General features: G+C 60.7%; 1 protein-coding gene across 2 annotated transcripts in view; it reads right to left on the bottom strand.

Annotated features, from left to right (window-relative positions):
* Nucleotides 1–25151, bottom strand: part of MAD1L1 (mitotic arrest deficient 1 like 1) — a 244258-nt gene that overhangs the window by 115457 nt on the left and 103650 nt on the right. For both annotated transcript variants that reach the window (XM_070362807.1, XM_070362808.1), the window contains one exon: nt 22472–22616. In XM_070362807.1, coding sequence (XP_070218908.1) covers nt 22472–22616 — 145 coding nt within the window. The remainder of the gene's footprint in view (nt 1–22471; nt 22617–25151) is intronic.

Below are 25151 nucleotides of genomic sequence, written 5' to 3'. Positions count from 1 at the left end.
GTGATTATCATGATGAGAGCGGGGCCGGGAGGAAGCACGGAGCAGAAGTGGACCGCCACCTCCCTGAACTGAGCCGGGGCCGGCCCACACCCACTGGGCTCTGGGAAAGGGCTGGCACTTCTTGCCTGAGGTCCCCAGGTCTTCCTCCAGAGAAAATCCAACTCCCGGGGCCTGAGGTCATCTGGACGGTGCTAGCCCTGGCATTCCCTGGGGAGCCAAGGATCCAGTCCCGACCCTCCAGGCCGCCGTGGCCAAGAGGGAGGGCCCGGAACAGCAGGCAGGGAGATGGCCGTGGGCACCCCCCGCCCCACCCCTGCAGCAGGGGTCACACCTCAGGACCCGCACAGGAGACGCCCCCAGAGACGCGGCTCAACCCAGGCTGGAGGGAAAAAAAGGCTCTCATGGCCATGTTTTCAGAGAAGTTGAAACTCAGCAACTCCAGTTACCTGGGTGAAAAGGCCGTCTAGTGGATGACGAGTGGATCAGAGGGTAATTTTAACAGAAGGCAGTCCTACTCACTCCCTGGAGTAGCCTGAATAAATGAAGCAGTGAGTCCTGAATGAAGCATCCCCTCGTGCGTGTCTCGCCGGCCTCTCCCTACCGCCAAGGCTCACGCAGTACACGCGCTGCCCAACACGCTTCTCCAGGACAGGCTGGAGAAGCCGGGCTTCACAAGAGGCAGCGGAACCCCTTTAAAAGTGGCAAAAACAATTCATCTGTGCTTGATGGAAATGGTTCCTAAACAAGTAAGACATCGCCCGGTCACAGCAAATGGAGGACACGCGTTTTTAACCTTCCCTAATGGGCTGGTTCGCTGGAAGGAGCTCTGATGTCCATGACCTCACAGCTGGGCTCCAGGGCAGCTGGAGCAGGCAGACCCTGACCTTGGCGCTCAGCAGCTTCCCGGGCCTCTGCCATCCAGGGCCGGACTGTGTTCCTCCCTGGCTCTCCAGCCCGCCCCCAAGGTGCCTCTCCTTCTTCACTGCTGTGTCCATCAGCCTCATTCCACGACAGTCTTATCGCTCACAGTTCATCAGATGCAGAGCAGGCCCCTGGAGCCGAGGGCTGCCAGACTGGAAAGGCAGCTCTGACCCCCAGGTTCAGCGTGCGTGCAGCCTGGCGGCAGCTCCAAGTCCACTCGCAGGCCCCCCTCCGGGAAGGACTGTGGTCCCGGTTTCAGGGCGCCGCCGGGCACAGCCACCTGAGGTCAGAGTCACTGTCCGGGGCCCCCCGCCCAAGCCCACAGGAGCCGGCGGATCGCAGGGGAAGGGACGAGCCTTGGTTCATCTGTGAGTCTCCGTACTTCTCACCAGCGGCCGTGTTCCTGCAACTTCAACCTCCTGATGAAAAGCTCCACAGCACCTACTGGAGGCGGGAGAGGGCGACCTCCCGGAGCCCCCTGACCCAGATTTCACACTGCTCTCTGGCCAAGTCCATTCATTATGTCAGCCAGATCACGCCTCCCCGGCACCCACCCTGACTGGCTTGCAGCTTTCCAGAGCAGGGCCTCAGCACAGGGACCCCTCAAGGGAGGACGGGGCCAGGGCCGCCAGCACCGCCCCGCCGGGCCCCAGCCAGGGAGGGGGCTGTGGCCCCCCCAAGCCCGCACAGCACTGCACACCACGCAGAGGCCACCTGCCTCAGCTTAGGTGGAACTGACAGGCTGGAGAGTGAGGCCAGGTGAGGCAGGCACAGGCCACCTCGTGGGCCAGGCCAGCTCGGCCACAGGGGGACGGCCCACCTGCTCCACCCGCCACTTCCTTCCCCGCGGAATGGAGGCCGGGCCACAGGGCCCGGGGCGCAGCCGCCCACCCCTGCACGATGCCCGGAGCCTTGGGGGCGGGTCAGAGGGCCCGGGGCACAGCCGCCCAACCCTGCACGATGCCCCGAGCCTTGGGGGCGGGGACACAGGCGGCTGGGGCTCTCACCTCGCCTCACCCCGCGTCCCTCTCCACTGGCCCCCGCGCGGCCTGCAGTGCAGTGACACTTGGTGACTCCTGCTCAAGGGAGAGCTGGGTGCGAGACACGGCCTGCGTCCAGAACACCCACAGGTGCCAGGCCCCCTCCCAGAAGAGGGCCCCAGCTGACTGAGGAGAAGAACCTGCCCGGGTCACTAGCGACAGGGCGGAGCTCGGAGCCCAGGGCTGCAGGAAGCGGGAGGCTGAGCCCAGCAGTGGGGCCGAGGCGGGACGGCGTCCTGAGGGCATCACTGCCCAGCACAGCCCCGAGCTCAGGACCGGCTGCTCTGGGCAGTGACCCTGCCGCTCCAGCACTCACTACGCTCATGGAACGACCCAAACGGCTCACGGTGATTTAAAACGAGAACTTCTCAACATGGAGACCAAGCGCCTGACAGGGAGCCCCACCCCAAGTGCTCTGCAGGCCAAGCAGAAGCTGCGAGCTGCCTCCATCCCAGGTTTTGACGCGAGGCAGCCTCATGGAGGGCTCAAGTCCAGGCTCGTGGACGCCCAGGCAGGGTCAGGCTGCCCGACTCCTGAAGGGGCTGCGCTGGGTCTCAGCTGTCACACAGGACACATACAGGACAGCACGTGGGGTCCTGGTGGCTCAGACGGTAAAGAACCCGCCTGCAGTTCAGGAGACCGGGTTTGATCCCTGGGTCAGGGAGATCCCCTGGAGAAGGGAATGGCAATACTCTTGCCTGGAGAATCCCACGGACGGAGGAGCCTGGTGGGCTACAGTCCGCAGGGGTCACAAAGAGTCAGGATATGACTGAGCGATGCTCCCTTTCCCTTTCTTTCATCTGGGATCCTGGTTCCTGGACCAGGTTCGAACCTGGGCCCCTGCACTGAGAGCGCGGTCTTGGCCGCTGGCCCGGGGAAGTCCTCCGCCGGCTTTCTAACGGGTGTTTGTTTATACACCGTCCGGCACTGAGCGCGCGTCTCTCTCAAGTCGTGGTTTGCAGATATCCTCTCAGTCTGTCTTTCCATCTCTTAACAGGGTTTTCCACAGAGGTGAAGTTTGTAGTCTAACTTACTAAATCTCCCTTCCACAGACTGCATTTTGGTGCCAAGTCTAAGAACTCTTTGCCTACGTTCTACATTTAAGTCTGTGATTAACCTGGAGTTAATTTTTGTACAAAAGGTTCACTTTTTTGCTTTATGAATGTCTAAATGCTGCAGCACGATTTATGGAAAAGGTGATCTTTCTCCCATCGAACTGCTTTTGCAGTTTGCTTGGTTAACCCAAAGCAAGCAGACAAAGGAATTAATAAAGACAAGAGGAGAAATAAGTTAAATGGGAGGTGGGAAATAAGAGAGAAAATCGGCTGAGCCAAATGCTGGTTCTTTGAGAAGATCAATAAAATTGATAAAGCTTTAGCTGTAGCTGGATCGACTGACCCAGAAAAAGAGACAAGATTCCAGTTACCGCAGCGAGGAATGTGAGGTGAGGCAGCACCACAGACCCTACAGGAGGAACAAGGATCGAAGGGATTCCATCAGCAACCGGACTCCAGAAGGCACACAGCCTGCGTGAGATGAACAGACTCCCAGCAGACACACGCCTCCAAAACTGACTGCAGAAGAAGTAAAAAGCCGAAGAGACCCATCACAAGTGGAACACTGCACCAGCACCGACACCTCCCTGCAGCTGGCCTGCTCCGCCCCCTCTGCCGGGACCCTGGGCAGGAGGCTCACGCTCTCCCCGGGGGCCCTGAACTCTCTCTTCCAGGGCTTCCCTATCGCACACGGGCCCGTTTCTGCCGCTGCATCTCCATCTCCCTGCTGGCTGATGTCTCCCTGTATTCCCTCCTCCCTACCACAGGCTCATCTGTCACTTTAACTGCAGTTCCTGGGTTCCCAGTTATCACAGAAGACGTCAGGTCTGCCTGGCCGCTGCCTGCCCGGTGCTGTGGCTGGGTAGGGGCAGCGGGCTTGTCCCACCCTCTGGCCGATCCGGCAGCTGACCTGAAACTGAGCCGGCAGTGCACATCACAAGCTGCTCCGCAAGCCCCGAGGCTGGGCCTCCGCCCTTCTCATCTCATACGCGACATCCAGGGTCTGAGTTTGCCGTCGTGTGTGGTGTTGGGAAGTGATCTAATCTCACTCTCTCACGTGCAGCCGTCCAGTTTCCCCAGCACCGTGTGTGGAAGAGACTGTCTTTGCCCCATTGTATGTTCTTGCCTCCTTTGTCAAAAAGAAGGTGCCCATACGTGCACGGGTTTATCTCTGGGCTTTCTACCTTGTTCCATCGGTCTATATTTCTGTTTTTGAGCCAGTACCATACTGTCTTGATGACTGTAGCTTTGTAGTATAATCCAAAGTCAGGAAGCTTGATTCCTCCAGCTCCATTTTTCTTTCTCAAGACTGCTTTGGCTATTCGGGGTCTTTTGTGTTTCCATATGACTTGTGAAATTTTTTGTTCTAGTTCTGTGACAAAAGGCATTGGTAATTTGATAGGGATAACACTGAATCTGCAGATTGTGTTTGGTAGCATAGTCATTTTCACAGTACTGATTCTTCCTACCCAGGAACATGCACTATCCCTCCATCTGTTTACGTCACCTTCGATTTCTTTCATTAGTGTCTTATAATTTTCTGTGTACAGTTCTTTTGTCTCCTTAGGCAAGTTTATTCCTATTTATGCTTTTTCTTGCAACGGTGAATGGGACTGATTCCTTAATTTCTCTTTCTGATTTTTCATTGTTAGTATATAGAAACGGAAGAGATTTCTGTGTACTGATTTTGTATCACCATATACAAAGATAAACTCAACATGGATTAAAGACCTAAAAGAAAGACCAGAAACTATAAAACTCTTAGAGGAAAACATAGGCAGAACACTCGATGACATAAACCAAAGCAAGATCCTCTACGACCCAACTCCTAGAGTAATGGAAACAAAAGCAAAACGAAACAAGTGGGAGCTGGTTAAACTTAAAAGCTTCTGCACAGCAAAGGAAACGATAAGCAAGGTGAAAAGACAGCCCTCAGAATGGGAGAAAATAACAGCAAAAGAAACAACTGACAAAGGATTAATTTCCAAAATATACAAGCAGCTCATACAACTCAATGCCAGGAAAACAAACCCAACCAAGAAGTAGGAAAAAGACCTAAACAGGCATTTCTCCAAAGAAGACATACAGACGGCTAACAGACACATGAAAAGATGCTCAACATCGCTCATTATTAGAGAAATGCAAATAAAAATTACGACATATCACCTCACACCGGTCAGAAAGGCCCTCATCGAAAAGTCTGCAAACAATAAATGCTGAAGAGGGTGTGGAGGAAAGGGAATCCTCTTGCCCTGTTGGTGGGAATGTAAATTGATTCAGCCACTATGGAAGATGGTATGGAGGTTCCTTAAAAAACTAGGAATAAAACCACCGTATGACCCAGCAATCCCACTCCTAGGCATATACCCTGAGAAAACCAAAATAGAAAGACACACGTGCCCCGATGTTCACTGCAGCACTGTTTACAATAGCTAGAACGTGGAAGCAACCTAGATGTCCATCGACAGATGAATGGATAAAGAAGCTGTGATACATACACACAATGCAATATTACTCAGCCATAAAAAGGAAGGCATCTGAGTCAGTTCTGATGAGGTGGATGAACCTAGAGCCTATCATACAGAGTGAAGTGCATCAGAGATATAAAGATGAATATTGTATTCTAACACATACATACCGAATCTAAAAAAATGGTGAAGAACTTATTTTCAGGGCAGCAATGGAGAAACAGACACAGAGAGCAGACTATGGACTGGGGAGAGGGGAGGAGAGGGTAAGACGTATGGAGAGAGTAACATGGAAACTTACATCACCGTACTTAAAATAGATAGCCAGAGGGAATTTGCTGTGTGGCTCAGGAAACTCAAACATGGGCTGTGTCAACCTAGAGGGGCCGGATGGGGAGGGAGATGGGAGGGAGGTTCAAAAGGGAGGGGATACATGTACACCTATGGCTGATTCACGTTGAGGTTTGACAGAAAACAAAATTCTGTAAAGCAATTATCCTTCAATAAAAAAAGAAAAAGAAAAAAGAAATGGGGAGAAGCGTGTCTTTTCCATCTTCCTGGAAACAGAATCGTCCACACAGCCAACGACCACACAGCCAGCACCTCGGGGTGCCGGGCGCTGCGGCAGACACCAGCGGGAGCGATTCAGCGGCAGCAGGTGTCTGGCTCGGCTCCTGGCTCACAGGTGACAGTCACACCTGCAGGATTAAACTGGACGAGGCGGCGCTGGGAGCGTTGAGATGGGATCATAGAACCCTCTCTGCCAGAGGAGTGCAGGCCTCCCAACATAAGGGTATTACTTCTAAGGTGCAGAACACCATCACCAACGTGGCCCCCAGGGTGGGGGAGGCCGAGGGAGACAACGGCCCAGGGGCCCACTCTGCCGGCCCCCCGCCACCAAAGCTCCCCACAGGCATCCAGTTCTGTGCCAGCAAGACCACCACACCCAGAGGTCAGAGGGCACGCACCCGGGTCAGAGGGGACCCTGGCAACGTGGCTGGCGGTCATCTCTACTGCCCAGAGAAAGGGGTGCCCGCCCCACACACCTCCCATCCAGCGCGGGTAAACGCGCCTCACACTCACTCTCCGCACGCCCCACTCTCTGCAGTCCGCCTGCTCTCCCTCCAGTCGGTGGACTCACCAGCCAGCGGACACAGCAGCAGCTGACCCCTGAGCTGAAAGCTACCACCACCACCAAGTCAGGCTCCCAGCGGAGACAGCGCTGGACTTAACAAACTCTAGTCCCTACTTTCCGCATTCTTTTTATTTATAAAATTCTTTTTATTTATAAAATCGCTTATGTAAAGGTATTACCATGCACAGTGTATTCAACTATGCATGTAAGATGTAGCCTTAATGAAGAAAGCTCGAGTCAGCCAAAAGACAGTTAAGAAAATAATTTTTAAGAAAAGACCAAGTCACTGACTTTCAAAAGTGTCTGAATCCGCACACCTCTCACAACCCATGGGGACACAACATAAATACAAAAACTAGGGCTGGCTCACTCGAAGGATAATAGCCTGGAGCTGACGCCTCTCTCCTCCCTCTGGCACGGCCTGCATTAGCATGTAAATAGCTGGCAGATTCAAGGAAATGAAAGCAGGAAGAGCTCTTTAATTAACTTTAATCCTCGGAAAATCCAGGCAGCGATCTGCCCTGGCAGCCCTCCTCAGAAGGCCCTCACCACGGCCCGGAGCCCCATCCCCGCAGCCCCGCACGGAGAGGGTGTTCAGAGAGGCCCATTTGGGGAGGGACATCTGGGTACTCGGCCCAGAAATGGCCATGCCACGCCTGTCACAGAGTCTGGAGGTGGTGCCCGGATGGAATCCTGGGCCGGTACACGGGGCCCTGCCAGCCAGGGAGGCGGGGGTGGTCACCCGCGGGGCACAGGTCTGAGGGGACACGATCTGCGCACCGCCCACAGGGCAGGGACCACAGCCTGGGCAGCATGCTGAGGAGGCCCCTGCCACCCGTCCGCGTTCTCCTACGGCGCCGGTGGGCTGCAGACCCGGTAAGGCCATGACCGGACGCACTTGGCAGCAGCCAGTAGGACCAACCAGGAGCACACAGACACGCTCCGCCTCCAACCCCACAGGCACTCAGGGTTGGCCCCACAGGGGCGAGATGCCTGGGAAGCCACCGGGGCCTGTGTTGGAAGGAGGCGGCTGGGCCACAGACACACTGGGACGGTGCTTTCAAAACCCAAGACAGGCCCAGAAGAGACGGGCACGCAGCCCGGGCTACCCCTCACAGAGCCGGGAGGGCGGGGCAGCAGTGCAGACCGCGGGGTGGGGGGTTGGGTGGGTCAGGCCTCCACCCCGCTGCTCTAGCTCACCGAGCTCCCTCGAGCGAGGCGGGGGTGGAGGTGGGGGAAGCAGGCACGAAGCTCACTGCTCCAGGAAACTGGGAAGATGCACAGAAGGGAGGCCTGCAAACACCTCCATCGTGTGAAGAGCATGGCCTGTGCCCACCACAAGGGGCAAAGAAAGCCAGGCTGGGGTGGCACGGATGCTGAGCTGTACCTCTCAAGGGGAGCGTCTGCCCTGGCCCCACGGCTGGCAGAGTCCAAACTCGAACCCAGGCCTCCGACGGCGCCTGTGCACATCGTCACCAGCAGCGTGGCCAGGAGCAGCGGCCACAAGGCAACGCGGCCACCCCTGCACAGTCCCTGCTCCCGGCAGAGCCGTCCAGACACAGAGCTCGTCCCCTGGCCTGCACCGGGGAGGGACAGGCCCCGTCTGCTGCAAGGAAGCCCCGAGACACGCCCGGTGCAGATGGGAGGAGCAGGCTGGGGGCACGGCCGGACGGGGTCCGGCGGATCCCTCCACGGACCGGCTCCGTCCCAGCAGACGCCTCGCGGAGGCCAGTTCCTGGTGACACCGGGTGGCCCCAGGCCTGCCCCGGGCCTCAGGCTCCCAGCGTGGGGAGCATGAGATGGACGCGGAGCAGTAAGCGTTCATCCTCTGGCGCCCCAACCCACCCCCTGCAGCACAGGGAGGGGCTGGGAGCGGGCAGGCTCCCCTCCAGCCAGGCCTGCTGCTCGCTGTGATTCCCAGGCCCTCGCCCTCAGGCACCCCCTTCACAGGTGGGGACACTGAGCCTCAGCCACGCTGAGGGACACTGGCAAGAGGGTCCCCAACCCCAGAGGAGCTGCAGCGCTTCTCTCACCATACCCCACCCTCCTGGGCAGGCAGCCTGCTGCCAACCCCTCCTCGAGTCCCTGGCCCCCCATTCTCCAGACCCCGTGCAAAGCTGGAAATGACCTCCAGCAGAGCACACACCAGAGCTCCGGAAAGGGACCCAAAGACGCGCCCACCCTGGCCACAGCCACAGGAGCCTATGTAGAGTGCGTAACGCTGTGTTCACACCACGAACACACCGTCCACCACGGTGACGAGGAACTCTGCAGGAGGAACCCCGCAAGCCTGCTGTGGGTGGCTGTGCTCGGGAAGCTCTTCCTCCCCTCCACGGCATTTCATGGGCGGCAGTTTGGGTCTTTATGGGCGAAATTAACCAAAAGAATACAGACTCCAAACCATGCTCCCTGCATCTGACTGTTTTTCATTTGATGATGGATGGTATTTAATACCTCTGGGCTGAGCACACCCCGGGTCTGTAAACGCAGAGTCCGTCTTACTGCTGTCCAGTACCATCACAATGGCCAGGCTGGCCTCATGTTCCAGGGGGTCTCGTGGGAAAAGCAGCCTAACTGCACTCAACCAGCTTTCCAGAATGAAAACACACAGACTCACACGTGCAGTCACACGCACACATACACGCCTGCACACACGCACAGACTCACATGTGCAAGAACCCACATGCTCAGAGGCCCACCCTCCCAGACACGAGGGGGCTATGACCTAAGGGTGGGGGCGGGGGCTCTGTGCGGAGCCAGACACACCTGCCTGGACACGACCTACCCCCCCCTCACTGCAACTCCTCAACTTTCCCCAGCTAAGACTCCTCTTCCACAAAGAAGGAACCTGCAAATTCTAGCTCGTAGAGTTTCCACGACTTTGAAAGATGATTCTTAGACGATAAAAGTTAATGAAAACTAGGTAACAAGATGATCTAGCAGGCACTAAACGCCTGCTCGCCCCAGGTCCTGCACCAGGCGAGGACAGACGTTCCCAGGAAGACAAACGCGACGCGGGGACAGACGCCCGCCTCCCAGCCCGGGGTGAGGCCCGAAGGTGCGGACGAGCCGGCACTGCGGACGAGCCGGCAGGGGCTGGCCTGCAGGGCGCAGACCCCGGGTAAGAAGCCGGCCGAGCGGTGTGGGAACCCCACCCACACGCACCCCCGCCCTCGCGGGTCGCGTCTAGGCCACGTGCTGCGTTCACTGTGGTCTTTGTCCGTTTCTCAATCACTGGTCACGTGTGGAACTGTGCTACCGTCATCCCCAGGTTCTTCCCGCCCTTGCACTGCGTCACCAGTGAGGTGCTGGAGTGGTGTGGGTAACTGGCAGCCGGGTAGTTCTCAGGAACCCAATGTCACGATAGCAGAACCCACTGTCAGCATCTGGTGAACTCACTGCCACGCTTTTGTGAATGTTGGTTTACAGGTAAAACATACTTTCAAAGCACTGGCTCCCATAATCAGTCTCTGGGGCAGGCCCCCCGCCTCGGCCTCCTGGAGAGGAAGAGAAGGTTAAAGGTAGGGGGTCCTGCTGTGAGAAGCAGAGGGTACCAGAAGGACAGAGCTCAGGTTCCAGCTGTCTTCTGAGCCGCAGTCCCAGGCTCCTCTTCCCCAGAACAGAGCGTGGAGCGAAGCCTCCCCGCCCAGGCGCATAGGGCAGTGCCCACTGCAGGCGCAGCTGCTGGGTCTCCAAGCCCCTCAAGAGTCTGGTGAGGAAAAGCAGGCTTCCACGGCAGCAGTCGGGGCCTGCTGCAGAAGGGCTGCCACAGAGCCCAGCACAGGCCGGACCGGGTGCAGCGGGGCCCCGTCAGGACCAGGCACACCCTCTCCCTGGACACCCTGCGGGACCGCCGCCTCCTGCCCTGCTATAGCTCTCGGTGAGCCGCGCGGCCAGGCCCACGCCGGGGTGAGCCCAGAGAGAGCCGGGACCGGCACCTTGCCTGACGGGGGCAGCCCAGAGGGGCGAGGAGCCGGGAGCCGATGACAGTGACGGGAGGGCCCAGGCCCAGACAGAGGACCCCGGGAGCCTCACGGGGGGAAGGCGGTATGTGGTCCCTCCGCATTCACAGCCTGGCAGCAGAACCCGGATGACCCAGAGCGGGCAGGGAAGGAGCCGTCAGGCCTCCGCAAGCCGAGGGCGAACATGCCCGGGCTGGAACGGCTGAGGGCGCTGCGGGCACCTGCAGCGCCTGCGATAATCACCCGGAGCGGCCTGGCGACAAGTCAAACGCCCCCGGCGAGGCACGTGGCTATTTTTAGCAGCAGCCTCGAGAGGCTGCCTGGCAGGGAACCATGTCTTTGAGCATGACCATCAATTTTCACCTGCAGCCAACTTCCTTTCCTTTCAGGATGAAGGTTATTCAAAGATTTGGATTTCTTCGAAATTGAATTAAAAGGAGAACAGGTCTCCACAACAAGGGAGATCTGAAGTATACACAGGACAGCCGTGTCCTCCCAGGCCTGCAGACCCTCCTGGCCGGGAGGGCACCCAGGCCGCGTGGCAGGCGGCCCCCCTCGCAGCCAGAGCCCTGCCCTGGAGACGCCCCCCGCCGAGGGCCTGAGCTGGGGGCGCCGGGGAGGCAGAGCGAAGAACACGGCCTTCTGGCCGGTGAGGAAATGGAGACAGAGGCGCCACGCTCGGGGTCACGTTTAAGAAAGAGCCAGAGGCTCAATAAACTGACAGCAGATTTTATCACAGTAGGTTAGAAACACAAGGTCCACACCAAGACCCAGGAACAAACAGCAAGACCGGAGTAACAGGGCCCGTCCAGCACTTGCAAGCTCACCTCTACAGGTCCCGCCCGTGGGGTACCCCCGTCCCGCGGGATCTCCCAGAGCCGTGAACAGGCAGACGGGCACAGGGACGCGGTGAGTGAGTGTGCGGGGCTCCGCAGAAAACTCAGTGCTGGAAACTGTCTTCAGGACCCTCAAAGGACGGGAGTCCTCGGGGAACCGGAGCCTCGCAGGCGGCACAGAGGCACCGAGGAGCGAGGCCGGGCTGCGGAGCACTCTGGTTCCTGCCTGACTGGCCCTGCACGCCGTGTGAGCGGAGCCACAGGCCAAGCCCCGTGCCCCACGGGCGCCGAGCTCAGCGAGGGCCTGGCCCAGGGGACAGGAGTGTGGACCGCCGACGCCTCTGGCTCCGCTGCGTGAGATGTCCAAGCAGAAGCGGAGACGCCCGCGACCAGGCACCTCCCCCAGCCGGAGCACCCTCCAGCGTGACCACAGGGGCCGGGACCCAGGGGCGCGCAGTGCAACTCAGGGAGGGGGAGACCGTGGGAATTCTACTCGTGCTAGTTTTCACGTCACTTTATTTTTAATTTAAAAATGAACGTACTCACACTTGATTATTGAACGCGGCATCGTTATGGGTCACACAGGTGTTTTTAACATGGGCTTGGTGCACAGACCGTGACGGCTGTAGCAAGGCTGTGAGCCAGCCAGGAGGGGCCGTGGGAGGAGCCCCGGGGAGGACGGGCGAGGGGCGCGGGGAGGGGCAGGGCTCACACAGTCAGAGGGACACCACCCATGCACTGACATTCTCGGGGCTCTGGCCTCCAGCCCCGGGACACCTGCCCGGCCACGCTCACCCTCCCCCGCCCCACCCTCCCCACCCCCCCCACCCCGTCTGCCGGGAGCTGCTCTGCTCACCTTCACTGTTGGGGGAGCAATTAGCACCGGGGCTTTTAAGTCACAGCAGATCTCACTGGACGCACTTAGGCGGTCCCACTCCCTGCACAATGGCAGCCCGGAGGGGTGTGGGGGCTGCCTGGGGGGTGTGGGAGGCGACAGAGAGCCCCCCTTGCACAGTGAGAAGTGGGAGGAGGCCACGGCCGGCCGCAACGCTGCCCCTCGTCCCCTGGGGCTCCGGTCGAGTGGCCTCCTCGTCTGTCACATGAGGGACTTAACGCTGAGCCGAGATTCTGGGCGCCAGCCAGGTCCCACGTGTGCGCTGTGTGCCCACTGCTGGGGCACCCGAGGGCAGAGGCCCTGCCCTCTCGGGAGGGACAGAGGTGGGCACGGGGGCGGCAGGAGGGCATCTTCCCAGCCCCTCGCCCGTGCGGCACTGCTGGCCAGACAGGAGCAGCGGCCAGGACTGCAAAGCCCTCCTAGTCCCACAAACAGATGGGGGCGGGGCCTGCGACCAAAGCCAAGTGTGACCGGAGTCCCACCTAAGGCCATCCTGGCTCAGCCGTGCATCCTCCTCACGGCACGGGGTCACAGGCCGGCACTCCTGCAAACCGAGCCGCTCGCCCTTCCCCAGGGAGCAGGCTGGGGGCAGGTGCTGCGCTGGGCTGGGAGTGTCCATGGAGCGTCCAGCAGGGCTCCGGGTCACACCCGCCAGGGCTGCCTCCGGAGGCCAGGCGAGCCCAGGGTGCGGTCCCCCGGGGACCATGCCTGCTGCAGAGCCTGCGGCTTGCGGAGCCCCGGGCACCTGGGTCGGCACGGTGGGGCGGGGAGCCGTGCTCCCTCAGCACAGGGACATGGAGCCGGATGGCCCGCGGCCTGCAGGACGGGGCTCTCAAAGGGAGGCCACAGAGGCCCCCCGCCCACCCAGAGCACCCCTCTCCCACGCGACCACAAATCTATCTTAATAAACATCTTCAAACTGGAGAGAGATGAAAGGCATTTTGTTTTGATTTCATTATATTTCCTAAAATTGCTTTTCTCTTTGGAGTTTTTTCCTGCCACGACCCAGTCCGGCTGCCCCCTCGGTGGGATAATGCAATAATACTGCCGACAAGATTGGCTTTCTAATAACTCTGCAAATGGCATTTTCCCATAACAAAAGAGGTGGACTTCTTACTTAAATGGATATACTAGAAACGTCAGCCTGGAAAGGTAGCCTGAAAGGACAATATCTTAACACGTGAAATTAAATTCTGGAGCCGAGAGGGTCCTGCTCAGCTGGGGCCGGCTGGCGCTCATGGCCCTCCGGGGGGCTCGTCTGGGGGCCGGGAAGAGCATTCAGGGGGCGGCACTCGGAAGAGAGCAGAGACTGAACCTGAGCCTGAACGTGAAGCAGGCGAGCTCCGCTGTACCGCGCCCTTCCTGGGCGGAGAGCGTGACCCGGTCCTCGGGCAGCCAGGCCCAGGGGGCCTCAGGGGAAGGCCAGCCCCAGGTGCAGACTGTTGTCGGGGAGCAGAGCGGCATTCAGACGCCCAGGCAGGACAGCCATGCCCCAGTCCCGGGACCCCCCCCCTAACTGGGGACAGGGTCATGGGCAGAGGGCAGGGGACGGGGTCCAGAGGAGCCCTGCCCTGCCAGAGCCACCAACCCAAGCCACCACCTCCATCCCGCCAGCATCCCGGCCCCACTCAGACTGCAGTTTCCTGAGGTAGAAGCGGGGAAGGGGCATGGCACCCCTGATCCAAGCCTCGGTGGGCGGCAAAGAGCACGCCAGAGACACACAAAGAGGATTCTGCTTCTCAGAAGACGGAGCAGGTTCTGAGCTTCTTAAGTATTTCCTCCTGTGCTCCCCAAACCAAGAATTCCCAGCATTAGAAGAGGAGGCACAGGAGAGAAACCCTTCTAATAAGATTAGGAAGCTTGTCAAGGCCGAGGACGGGTGTGAGAGAAGCATGGAGACGGGTGATCAGAAGCGGCTGGTGGCCTTTCTGCTCTTTGGCACGAGAAACAGACGTGCTCAGCTCTTCTCCCAGGCGGGAGGCCTCGGCGTGAGCCAAGGGCGGTAGCCACAGGCAGTGCTCAGGCCCGGCCAGTTGGGGCAGCTGCAGGGCAGGTCCCCGCCTCGGGGGCGTGCAGGCAACAGGGCAGCTGCTGCTGAGGGCCCCGCAGATGCCGAGAGGGCCGGGCGGTGCTTATCAGGCCTGCTCACACCACACAGCCCCCGAGTCCTCGCTGGCCCCTTACCATTCACGGGAAAGTGGAAGGGGGCCCCTGAGCACCGCAGCCCAGGCCCCGCTGGCTCCGCGCGCAGGCGTGATGGAAACAGAACCTGAGATGCTGAAGGTGCCAGCGGCCACTGCCAAGGGCCAGGCGGGGACCAGAGCAGAGCCCACTGCTCCCGGCCACAACGCCGCCTGCCTGCCCCGAGTCTCAGGGCCCTCAATAGCAACACGGAAACACCCCTGCCTCCAGGGCTCCCTCGAAAGGGGAGAAGACACGATGCATGAAAGCCACACGCGGCAGGGGCCCACCATGCCTGCAGGATGCGCTGGGACCAAACGCACTCACAGCTAAACACTCTCCACACGGCTCCGGTACTGACGGTGAAAACTCAGGCCCACACGAAAGCCTTCAGAAACGCAAGCGAGACGTCCAGTAAGTGAGGGGTAAACAAGCAGATCCATCCAGAGAATGGATTTTACTCAGTGATAAAAAGAAGGGAGCTATCAAGCCAAGAGAGGATACCGAGGCTCCTGAACGCTCACCACTGACTGAGGCCAGTCTGAGAGGTGACACTGTGAGACTCCAGCTGCACGGCCTCCAGGGAAACCGCAACGACGGAGACAGCGGGAGTGCTGGGGTCCAGGGACGAGGCAGCAGAGAGCGGCGCCCTGCGGTGGGCGCACCAGCAGCGAGCTCCGGCCAGAGCCACTGGGCCTGGCACAGGGCAACCCGGGCGTGGGCTGCGGGCCTCAGCTCACGGAGCGCAGAGCTTCCCAGCTGGACCGTGGGCCGCTCACAGCGCACGGAGCCATCAGGAGGGCTGCCTCAGGCGGCGGAAGACACGGGAACTCTCTTGCCTACCTCACTTTGAAAACCTAAGCCACTCTAAAAGATAAAGCTACGCCATGTCGATCATCCGCAGTTTACGGCACAGACTCGACGACTGCTGTTACACAGTGTCCTGGGAATGCCAAATTCCCAGAGGTGGAGCCTAGATTAGGGCTGGGGATGGAAGGCCGGGGGCTAAGCTGCAGCCTAAGGAGGCCTTCATGGTGGCGGCGAGTCCTGAGGAGGGCTTCTGTGAGGACAACAGCATCACACACACTCTCACCTACACGCACGTGCTCACTCGCACACACACATGCACACACTCACACAAGCACACACTGCGTGAACATCAGTCCTGGGCCTGCCGCTGCACTGGATCCATCTGCGATGTCACCGCCCCGCAGCCCCGGGAAGCTGGTGACGGCGCCTCTCCCCTGTTGTCACGACTTCCTGGGGGTCTACACTGTGTTCTTTCTAACGGTTGTGAAACGGACCCACCCGCAGGCTCCAGCACGTCTCCTCTCCTGGGCGCTGCGCCCTGGCTCCTTCGAGCTTTGCCTGCCTGCTCTACCCCAACCCGAGGGAGACCCCAGCGCTGAGCCTGCCCACCCAGCTCACGGCAGCCGCCCCCAAGAACCTGCGCTTCAGCAAAGGGCAGAGTGAGCGAGCCTGGGCCCTTTCAATCCCCTTCCAGCCTTCCCATCTGCTACGCTGTGAGCTTGGAATGTGCAAACCTCGCCTGAAGGTCGGCCTTTACAAATCGAGAGAGGATGTGAGAAAATATTTTGAACAGGAAAATAAAAATAACCCACATCAAAATTCACGGGGTAGGCACTGGTGATAAAAGCGCTTAGAAAATGACCGCTCGATGGGGACTTCCATAATCCAACAAAGACTGTCTACAAAGACAGACGGCGCACGGGCGGCCTGTGCCGGTGAGCTACCGGGGCTGCCTGAGACCCGACGGAGACCCGGGCGCCGGGAGCCCCGCGTCCCGCCCTGCTCCCGAGGCTGCAGCGCTGGGTCGGGCGCGAGGACGCGCAGGCGCGAGGACGGTGCAGAGGGGGCGGCTTCCTGGGGGGCTGCTCCCACCTGGGGGCCCGGGGGGCCGCACACGGCGGAGGACCACCCTGAGAGGCAGCATTGCCGTACAGGAAACCCGTGCCGGGGAGGGTACCTAACAGGGAACGAGACCGCCACCCTAGAAACTGGCAAACACCACCGAGAGCGTGAGGAAGACCCAAATAAGGGACGGACGGCCAACGCTCTGGTTGAGAAGATGAAATGATGCTAAGGGGCCGCCTATCCCCAAACTGATGTACAAACTCTTTGTAAATTTGCTGTAATCCCAACCATTCCCCAGCAGACTCTGTGTGTGTAAACTGACAAAGCGACTCCGAAACGTATAAGGACGAGCGAAGGACCAGGATGAGCCGGAGACAAGAGCGGTAATCCCTCTGGAGCTTACCGCCAGGTATCAGAGCCCCACCGAGTCGCCGCAGTGAAGACGGTGGCGCTGGCAGAGGACAGGTGGGACCAGCTGCAGAAGCTCAGCCGCCCGTCGGCCGCCACAGGCCGGCAACTCAGGCAACCAGACCGCACACGGGGGACGAAGGGTCGTTCCAGAAACGGTGCTGGAGTAACGACACTCGCAACGGGGAAAACCGTCTTGTTGCCTGCTTCGCCCAGTCCTCTTGCCTGGAAAATCCCACGGGCGGAGGAGCCTGGTGGGCTGTAGTCCACGGGGTCATGAAGAGTTGGACATGACTGAGCGACTTCCCTTTCAGTTTTCACTTTCATGCATTGGAGAAGGAAATGGCAACCCACTCCAGTGTTCTTGCCTGGAGAATCCCAGGGACGGGGGAGCCTGGTGGGCTGCAGTCCGTGGGGCTGCAAAGAGTCGGACATGACTAAAGTGACTTAGCAGCAGCAGCAGCAGCAGCCTGCTTCGCTCACACCCAAAATCAAGCCGTGTTGCACATCACATCCACGTGTAAGAGGTTAGAACACTGAAGCAGGGGCATGTCTCCATGGCTCTGATAGGCAAAGATCAGTCCATCGCCCCCCACAAAGCACCAACGTCGAGGTGACGAGACGGAAGCAGGTGGCCCAGGAAGACGCCGCCGCCTGCTCATCACCAGATGGTCCTGCTCACTTGGGAGTCAGCAGGCCCAGGAGAGGGGCCTGCCACACGTCTCCCACCAAAGATCCCCCTCGACTCACCGCAGACACAACCGTCGAAAACCTCAGAACACGGCAGGCAAGACAGGAGCAGGCCCTTCACCGATGGGACACCGATGTGCCTACCTCCCTAGGCTGCAGGGTCTCACAAACAAGGTGGTGCCTCTGTACTCAGCGTGACTCAACCAGAGTGGCTGGGCCAGAGCTCTCCAGTCACTGGCAGGGCGTCCACAGAGAAGAGGCCAGCCCTCGGCCTGCCCCCGCCAGGGACACAGCTGTTAGGACCACCTGCCCGGATCACCTCCAGGAAACTCAGAAAAACCTGGAAATCCCCACGGTCTCCCTCCTTCTGATCTCACACACACACACACACACACACACACACACACACGCCCAGACTGCGCAGTGCACGGAGCCTGGAACTGTGCGCTGGACTTGAGCACGGAGCCGGAGCTGTGCCCTCGCCCGCGGGGCTGGGCTGCCTGAAATCAGGATGGAGTGCAGACTCCTGCCAGCAGGCTACTCTCGCGTCGCGGGCGAGCACCAGCAGGCTCTGGGGACCGCGGGGTCGCGCCCGGCCCCTGCCCAAGCCTGAACCTCCCTCTGCAGAGCCGCTGACTGCTGACCCGCGGCAGCAGCTAGACAAGCCCCGCCTTACACGGTTCCTACGTAACGCCCGCTCTTCTCTAAGACACCAAGTGAATATGAGGAACAGAAAGAGCTGCATTTACACAAGATAAATAACCTTATACCAACGCCGATACCCAAGCCGAGCCCCTCGGTCGGAAAAGGACCAGGAGGCTGGACAGAGCCCCCTGGGCACAGCATGGACCCCTGGGCGAAGGGGGCGTCCCGTCCTCAGGGACCCCCTAGTGACACGGCTCCCCCAGCCCAGGAAGGGCGCCCACCTTGCTCCCGAGCCTCCTCCAGCACAACTTCATCTGCACACGAGGCGAGAGGAGCCCCGGCCTCTCCTGGGGGGCCCAGCACTTCCTGCCTCGCCTTCTGTCGTCTGTTTCTCAAGCAGCAAGGGTGAGGACCCACGAGGTGGACGTCATCACCCCAGACCACGCCGAGAGAGCCAGCCTGCAGTGACCGCTATCCCCCTCCAAAGGCCGCGCCCCCAGGGAGCCGGGGGTGGGGAGAAGGGGGGAGTTTACTTTCATTTTTTAACATTTCATGAGAAAAGTTAGCTTTCACTGCTTAAAGTCTATAAATAGGGTTCTGTAGCCATATTGTGGAGTATTAGGGGCACGCTGGAAATAGCGCATTTCAAATAGGAAAATGGTTTGTGTTCACCCAGTTCTGGAAGCCAGTTTTCAATTGCTTAAAATAGTCACGGTATTTCACCAAGGTAATTACACTCTTAGCTATCAGTAACAATTAAACCCTTAGACTGGAGAAGCTTAATAAGGTCTCAAAATAAAATCGCACCCTCCAAGCACTGTACTCCGAAATGTCAAGCATAGAAGCAGCCCCCTCGACGGCTCGCGGGAGCGGGCGCCCCTTGGAGGGCTTGGCCCAGTGCCCAGCGGAGGGCGGGACAGTGCACTCCCACACCCGCCCAGGGCCGGGCTGGGAGCCCCCAGAGGGTGGGGGCGCCTCCCCAAGAATGACAGAGAAACATAAGCAACCCACACCTCAAGGCCAGACAGCTGCCACGCTGGAGGTGCCCCGAGGAGGAAGCTCGCAGACCACGAGGGAGCCGTGTGTGAACCCACGGGGCCACGCGGGCGGGGGCGACGCACCCGGCACTGAGCCGGAGGTGGCAGGCTGGCCGCCCTCCGCAGACTGGCCTGACGAACGGCTTAATCACGCGGCTGGCAGAATGGATCCTGTGTGCTGGACCTGGGCCGCGCGGGCGACCGTATCGACCCCTCACAAACACGCCTCCGGTGACTGGCGGTGTAAGCCATCCGTCAGTGCCAGGCAATCAATACGCCTCTCAGAGCTACGCCCGTGAGCGCAGCGGGCCAGGCCGGGCTGAATTAGGCCAGAACGCACTGCTGCCTTCCAACCTGCTGAGCCGGGGAGAGAAGAGTGGAAATTTCCTGCCCTGGGAGCCAGGAGCAGTGACTCTCAAGGGCAGAAATGCCCGAGATGGAAGCCAAGCAGGAGCACACGAGTGTAGAGGCACCAGTGGACATGCAGCCCTGCCAAGCAGGTGCCCCCTGGCCCCGTGCCCCGAGTGGGGGTCCACGCCCGCAGCCGAGGCAGCCCTGATGGAAGGCCTCCAGGCCGCCGATCCAGTCCCGGGACGCTCACTCATGGGGCATCGTGGGCACCAGGGGTGGACGACACTGGCGGGGCTGATGGGCCCTGTGCGGGGACAGCTGTGGGCTCTCCAAGCAGCCAGGCTGTGTCCCCTGCGGACGGTCAGGGGCTGCACCCTCCCAGACAGCCTCACAGGCTGTGACTCCGAGGATGAGCTGGAACCTCCGAGCACCTCGAGGAAGTGGACCGGCCCTTAACACCCTAGGAGGGCCCGCGCAGGCCCACAGGGGGACTCCTCCCAAAGCCTGAAGGGGCTCCTCCGGGGCCACAGGCAGCTGAGGCCGGAGGGCCGCCCACCCGGGAGGCACACGCCTTCTGCCCTGCGGCACGGGCAGCCCAGAGCCCCGGGGGGCGGACAGGCAGGGGGCGGGCCTCGCCCTGTGTCCACCCCCCACCACCATTTATCTGTCCTCCTGACCACTTTCCCCCATCCCTCCCACCCGACCCCTGCCTCGGCAGCCTCCAACCCGGCTTCTTTTATAAGCTCAGCTTTCTTAGACCCCACCCCCAGGAAGACCGTCTCTCCCCCATCCCTCCCACCCGACCCCTGTCTCGGCAGCCTCCAACCCGGCTTCTTTTATAAGCTCAGCTTCCTTAGACCCCACCGCCAGGAAGACCATCTCTGTCTGAGTCTTCTCGTCAGCGTAACGACTGCAGGTGCAGCCACACTGTGGCAGACGGCAGGATCTCCTTTCTGACGGCTGAGGAGTGTCCGTCCCTTGAGGGGTCCTCCGGGCATCAGGAACAGCGCTGCGACATACGAGGGGTGCGGAGGTCTCTGTGAGACGCTGCTTCTGTCTCCTGTGGACAAACGCCCAGAGCTGGGACCGCTGAGTCGCACGGTGGTTCCATTTCTGAACCTTCAGGAACCTCCATCCTGTCTTTCTGGAGTCTTCCCAGCGCCCCCGCGCGCACCATCCCGGTGACAACCACCAGGCCGGCTGAGTGACTTCCGTGTGGAGCACCGCGGAGCACTCGGAGCGGGCCAGGGTCATCCGGCCTAGACCTCTGGCTGAGGACAGAGATCCAGTGAGAGAGCAGTGCTCCTTCAGTCACAGGACGGTCTCCCACTCGTCACCAGGGGGGAGCTCCGCATTTCGCGCATCAGGGACCACACACAGCCTCCGGCCCAGATTTCGGGTCCTGGCATCGGTGGCCCCGGCGGAGCCCTGGCCCTGAGCTCCGCCTGCCTCCCCTCCAGGCCCTCGCACGGCCTGCACCCTCGGGCTGGGTGTGGGTCAGCGATGTCTGGTGGGCCTCAGTTGCCCTGTTCTTTCCATTGTCTTGTCTGGAACCGTGGCGGCTTCCTGCTGTCCAAGCTGGGGCTCCCCGCCCAGGAGGCCCGGTTCTCCACACTCCTTCCACCAACGTCAAAGTCCTGGGGCTTAGCTCCACCCTCAGCACCTTCAAAACTCCTCTGGAGCCAAGACAAGCTCTGCATCTGTCACGTTTGCGGGCACAAGGGGGTGTCAGCCCTGCCCGTCTGTCCCCGGGACCGTAGCCTCCGTAGGGCCAACCACATGCCTGTATCATGGGCATGTCCCACAGCGCTGACACCAGGACACAGAAGAGACACAGGAGACGGAGGGGAGGGGCCTAGGGAGCCAGCCGTGTGACTGAGTGTGGCCGCCCTGGCCGGGGGGCTGGCCCGCTTCGCTCCGGAGGCAGCGGCTGAGGGTCTCCCCTGAGGGGCACCTGCTAGGTCGCTGGTGGGACAGGCTGCGCCCGACACTCACAGCAGGGCACACCCACAGGGCACAGGCTGTGAGACAGCAGGCTTCCTCCAGCTGACTCGACCAGGAGGTCCCGGGTGTTTATCAAACCGTCAAGAACACACGGTTGTCACACGTAGTACCAGCTCCTGGTGCGTCCCAGGAGAACTGCCACCTTCCGGGGGGGGCCCGCCCAGCCCCTCAGCATCAGCCTGCCAGCAGCTGGACGCTCCTACCCACCCCCAACGAGAGCATCTCAGGACAGATTCTGGCTTTTTCCTGCCTCGTCTTCTGAAATTTCAGCATCCACGGCAATGTCTTAAATTACGCTCTCTCACACAAAAACCTTAATTCACGCTCTAGCAAGCTCTGCTTATCGAGGCAGACTTCAGAAGCCCCGGGCTCAGCACAGTTGGAGACCCCGGCCCACAGTGCATGCCAGCCTCTGCTCACTGGACTCTGAAGGAAGGAGAGGCTGGGCCTGCCCGGGGACGGAGGGAGGCTGACCCGCGTGAGGAGCCAGCGGCTCGTGGCCGATGGCCAGCCCCCGGTCAGCAGGCGAGGCCCTCAGGAGGAGGAGAGGAGCAGCGGGGCTTCCGGGTCAGCGTCTCACAGCCTCCTGGAGAGGCAGGGCCAAGACAGGGCGGCCGCACGCAAGGCGCCTCCTAGGGGCCGGGAGCTGGCCCGCCTGAGCCGCGGCGCCCAGGCGGCTCCGTGGGCGGCTACCCACTCCAGCAGCAAGACACACTGCTGGGGGCTGAGAATGCACCGCGTGGCCGAGACCAGGCCAGAGGAGGCCTGGAGAGACGACTGAGTGTGGACGCAGGGGCCGGCCGGGGGCCGCTGGCCTGGAAGGGTGGATGCGGGGGCCGGCCGGGGGCCGTTGGCCTGGGGCTGAGGACGCGGGGGGCCCCGAGCCGCTGGCCTGGGCGGGTAGACGCGGGGCCTCGGGAGCCGCTGGCCTGGGGCTGTGGACGCGGGGCCTTGGGGGCCGCTTGTACCTTCGTCAGCAGCAGGACTCTCTTCTGCAGCCGCCGCGCCAGGGCCTCGTGCGTCTCGCGCCGCTTCCTCTCCTCCAGCAGCTGGCCACCGAGCTGGCGGACCTCGTCCTGGAGCTGCAGTCGGGCCTTCTCCAGCTCCCGGGCACTGCAGGGGCAGAAGGGCAGAGGGGTCAGGCCCAGCGCCCACGCATCACTCAGCCCCGAGACAGAGCTGCACGCACGCCCAGCCCGCCCCCCACTTCTGAACAGCTACTTGGAGCCTTTCAGGAGACTCAGGATTCAAACGGGGCCCAGAGTGACCCCAGAACACGTCACGCGCAGCGGGGAAGATCGCCGGCTGCGGGCTGAGGCACCTCTGAAAGAGCCAGGCCAGCCTGGAGCACTTCCCACAGGCCCGCAGGATCCCCTTCCACCCCCGGATAATGCAGAGCTCCAGCGCGGCGGACCTGGGGGCCTTGAGCTGCCCCCAACCACAGATCAGGGTGGGCGGCCGCAGGCCCGAAGCCCAGCACGCCCCTCAAAATGCCCCCGTCCTTCACAGCCTGCGGGACCGTCCTCCACCCTGGCCTGTTCCCACTCGGACTTTCAGAGCCCTGTCCCGTCCCACCTACATCAGAGGTGCCCACACACAGACACCCCCGTGCTCTGTGAGGGGACAGCTACCAGGGGAGCTCCCGGGAGGCACGCCACCACGGGGCAGGGAGGCACCAGCCCCAGGGGCATAGGGCGGGGCAGGAGCACCGGGCGGACACAAAGCTCACGCCACTCCAAGTAGAGAAAACCGCTTTCCAAAACTGGTTTTTTTTTTAGCCATGCTATGCGGCATGGTGGGGGCGGGGTGGGGGGGCGCGGGCGTGGGGGGCAACTTCCCCGACCAGGGATCAAACCCACAGCCTTCGCACCACAGGCATGGAGTCACCACTGAACCACCAGAGAAGCCCCTGTTGTTTCCTTTCGAGGTTTTATCAGGATTACGTCATAAGCTGCGACTTAAAACGTTTACCTGGGCTGATGCCCAGTGACTACACCTACATGACTCTGAAAGCATTAACAGCTGGAGCCCAGGCCTACAGAGGACACCTGTGTCTTGCATCGTTCTCGGCTGTCCAATTGCTTTTTTGCCTCGACTATACGATTTTCAAGAACACCTTAATCCACAGGGGTGGCAGGCGGCTTTCTTTGGGGGTGGTCTCCACCATGCCAACTTTTCCTATTTCACACCTGAGTCAGTATATGGGTTTTATTAGAATTCACTGCAATCCTTTAAACAGCCAATCGGTGAGTAAACGTAAAACGCGCATCTAGAGGCGCTGTACGAGAGCTCCTGGTCTGGGCTACCTGAACGGGGCTCAGCGCCCGCCGGAGCCGGGACGCTGTCCCCCGAGGGTCCCACCCTGCCCCGCCTGACCCCGGACAGCCCCCTCAGAAAGCCTCACCCCGAGACTGAGGCCCCCACCCCGCTGCACACCTGGCCGACGGCACCAGCCACCTCAAGATGAAGAGTAACCAAAAGCATAAAATGATATTAAAAAACAAGTGTACAAATATTCATTTGGAACAGCCTTGTTAACAGGCTATTTTGAGTTCCAGTTCAATTTGGAACTATTCAAAGGCCGACTGAATGATCAAGGACTGTGAAATCGACTCTGGAATCACCGACTTCAGGTGGGGATGTTCAGAGCGCTTGGATCATGGCTCTGCCTCGAGATTTAAACAGAGGAGCTCAAGTTCCCTTGTCCGAGCAGGCCGAGGGCAGTGGGGGTGGGGTGGGAGGCAGAGTTGTGCTGCCCTGCACCCCAAGCACGAGGGGGAGCAGGGGGCCCCTCTTCAGAGGGCAGGAGGCCCGCCCAAGGCATGTGGCTCCCTCCCCCCAGCGCCTCCTGCACCGCCTGGCAGAGCAGAGCTGGAGAGGAGGCTGGAGAGGAGGGCGGTGGTGCAGGAGCCACGGGGCAGAGGCAGACAGGAAGCGAGCACGCAGCCACCCCAGGAGCGAGAGCAGAAGCGAGGGCAGCTTCAGGCTACACGACAGCTACACACACACGCTGATGGAGGGCAGCACCAGGGGGTCCGAAGCCACCGGGTGTGCGCGAGGGCCTGCAGGGGTCAGAGGGCAGAGACAAAGAGGATGAAGAGCAGCCGAGTAGGGCTGCAGGGAGGCGGCAGCAGAGAGCGAACGGGGCCAAGACCACCTCCCAGAGCAAGGCAGCAGAGACGCTGGGCAGGGGACGGAGGAGGAGCGGCCCTGGCTTCTGCAACTCCTGGGGGAAGCAGCTGCTCCGGGAAGAGGTGTGCCCACAGGACTGACCTCACAGGGTGGGGACGCCCCCACGGGCAGGAGAGGAGGGACTGTGAACAGCTGGGCCTCGGGGGACAAGGGCTGAACGAACGGGCACCCCGTTCGCCCCACCCCCAGGAGCGTGCTTTCCTGATGTTTCCAAGATCTCACCCCGTAATGCCCCAGATCAGCCTGGCCTGCCTGCCCACAGGCTGCACCCCGCTCCCAGAGCACCTGGGGGGGTGCAGAGAGCGGCCTTGGCAGAGCGGGCCTCCTGCAGCCCGACGCACGGCCCGCCAGCGCCTCTGGGCGGGACACAGGAGTCCGATCACACAGCCCCTCCTCTCCACGGGAACCTTCTCTCGTTCCATCATGGCCTTTCTGCTAAAGCAGAGGAGAAAACTC

Source organism: Bos mutus, chromosome 25 (assembly GCF_027580195.1).
Source record: "Bos mutus isolate GX-2022 chromosome 25, NWIPB_WYAK_1.1, whole genome shotgun sequence".
Classification (NCBI taxonomy): Eukaryota; Metazoa; Chordata; class Mammalia; order Artiodactyla; family Bovidae; genus Bos; species Bos mutus.
This window is presented reverse-complemented; position numbering and strand designations above follow the sequence as displayed.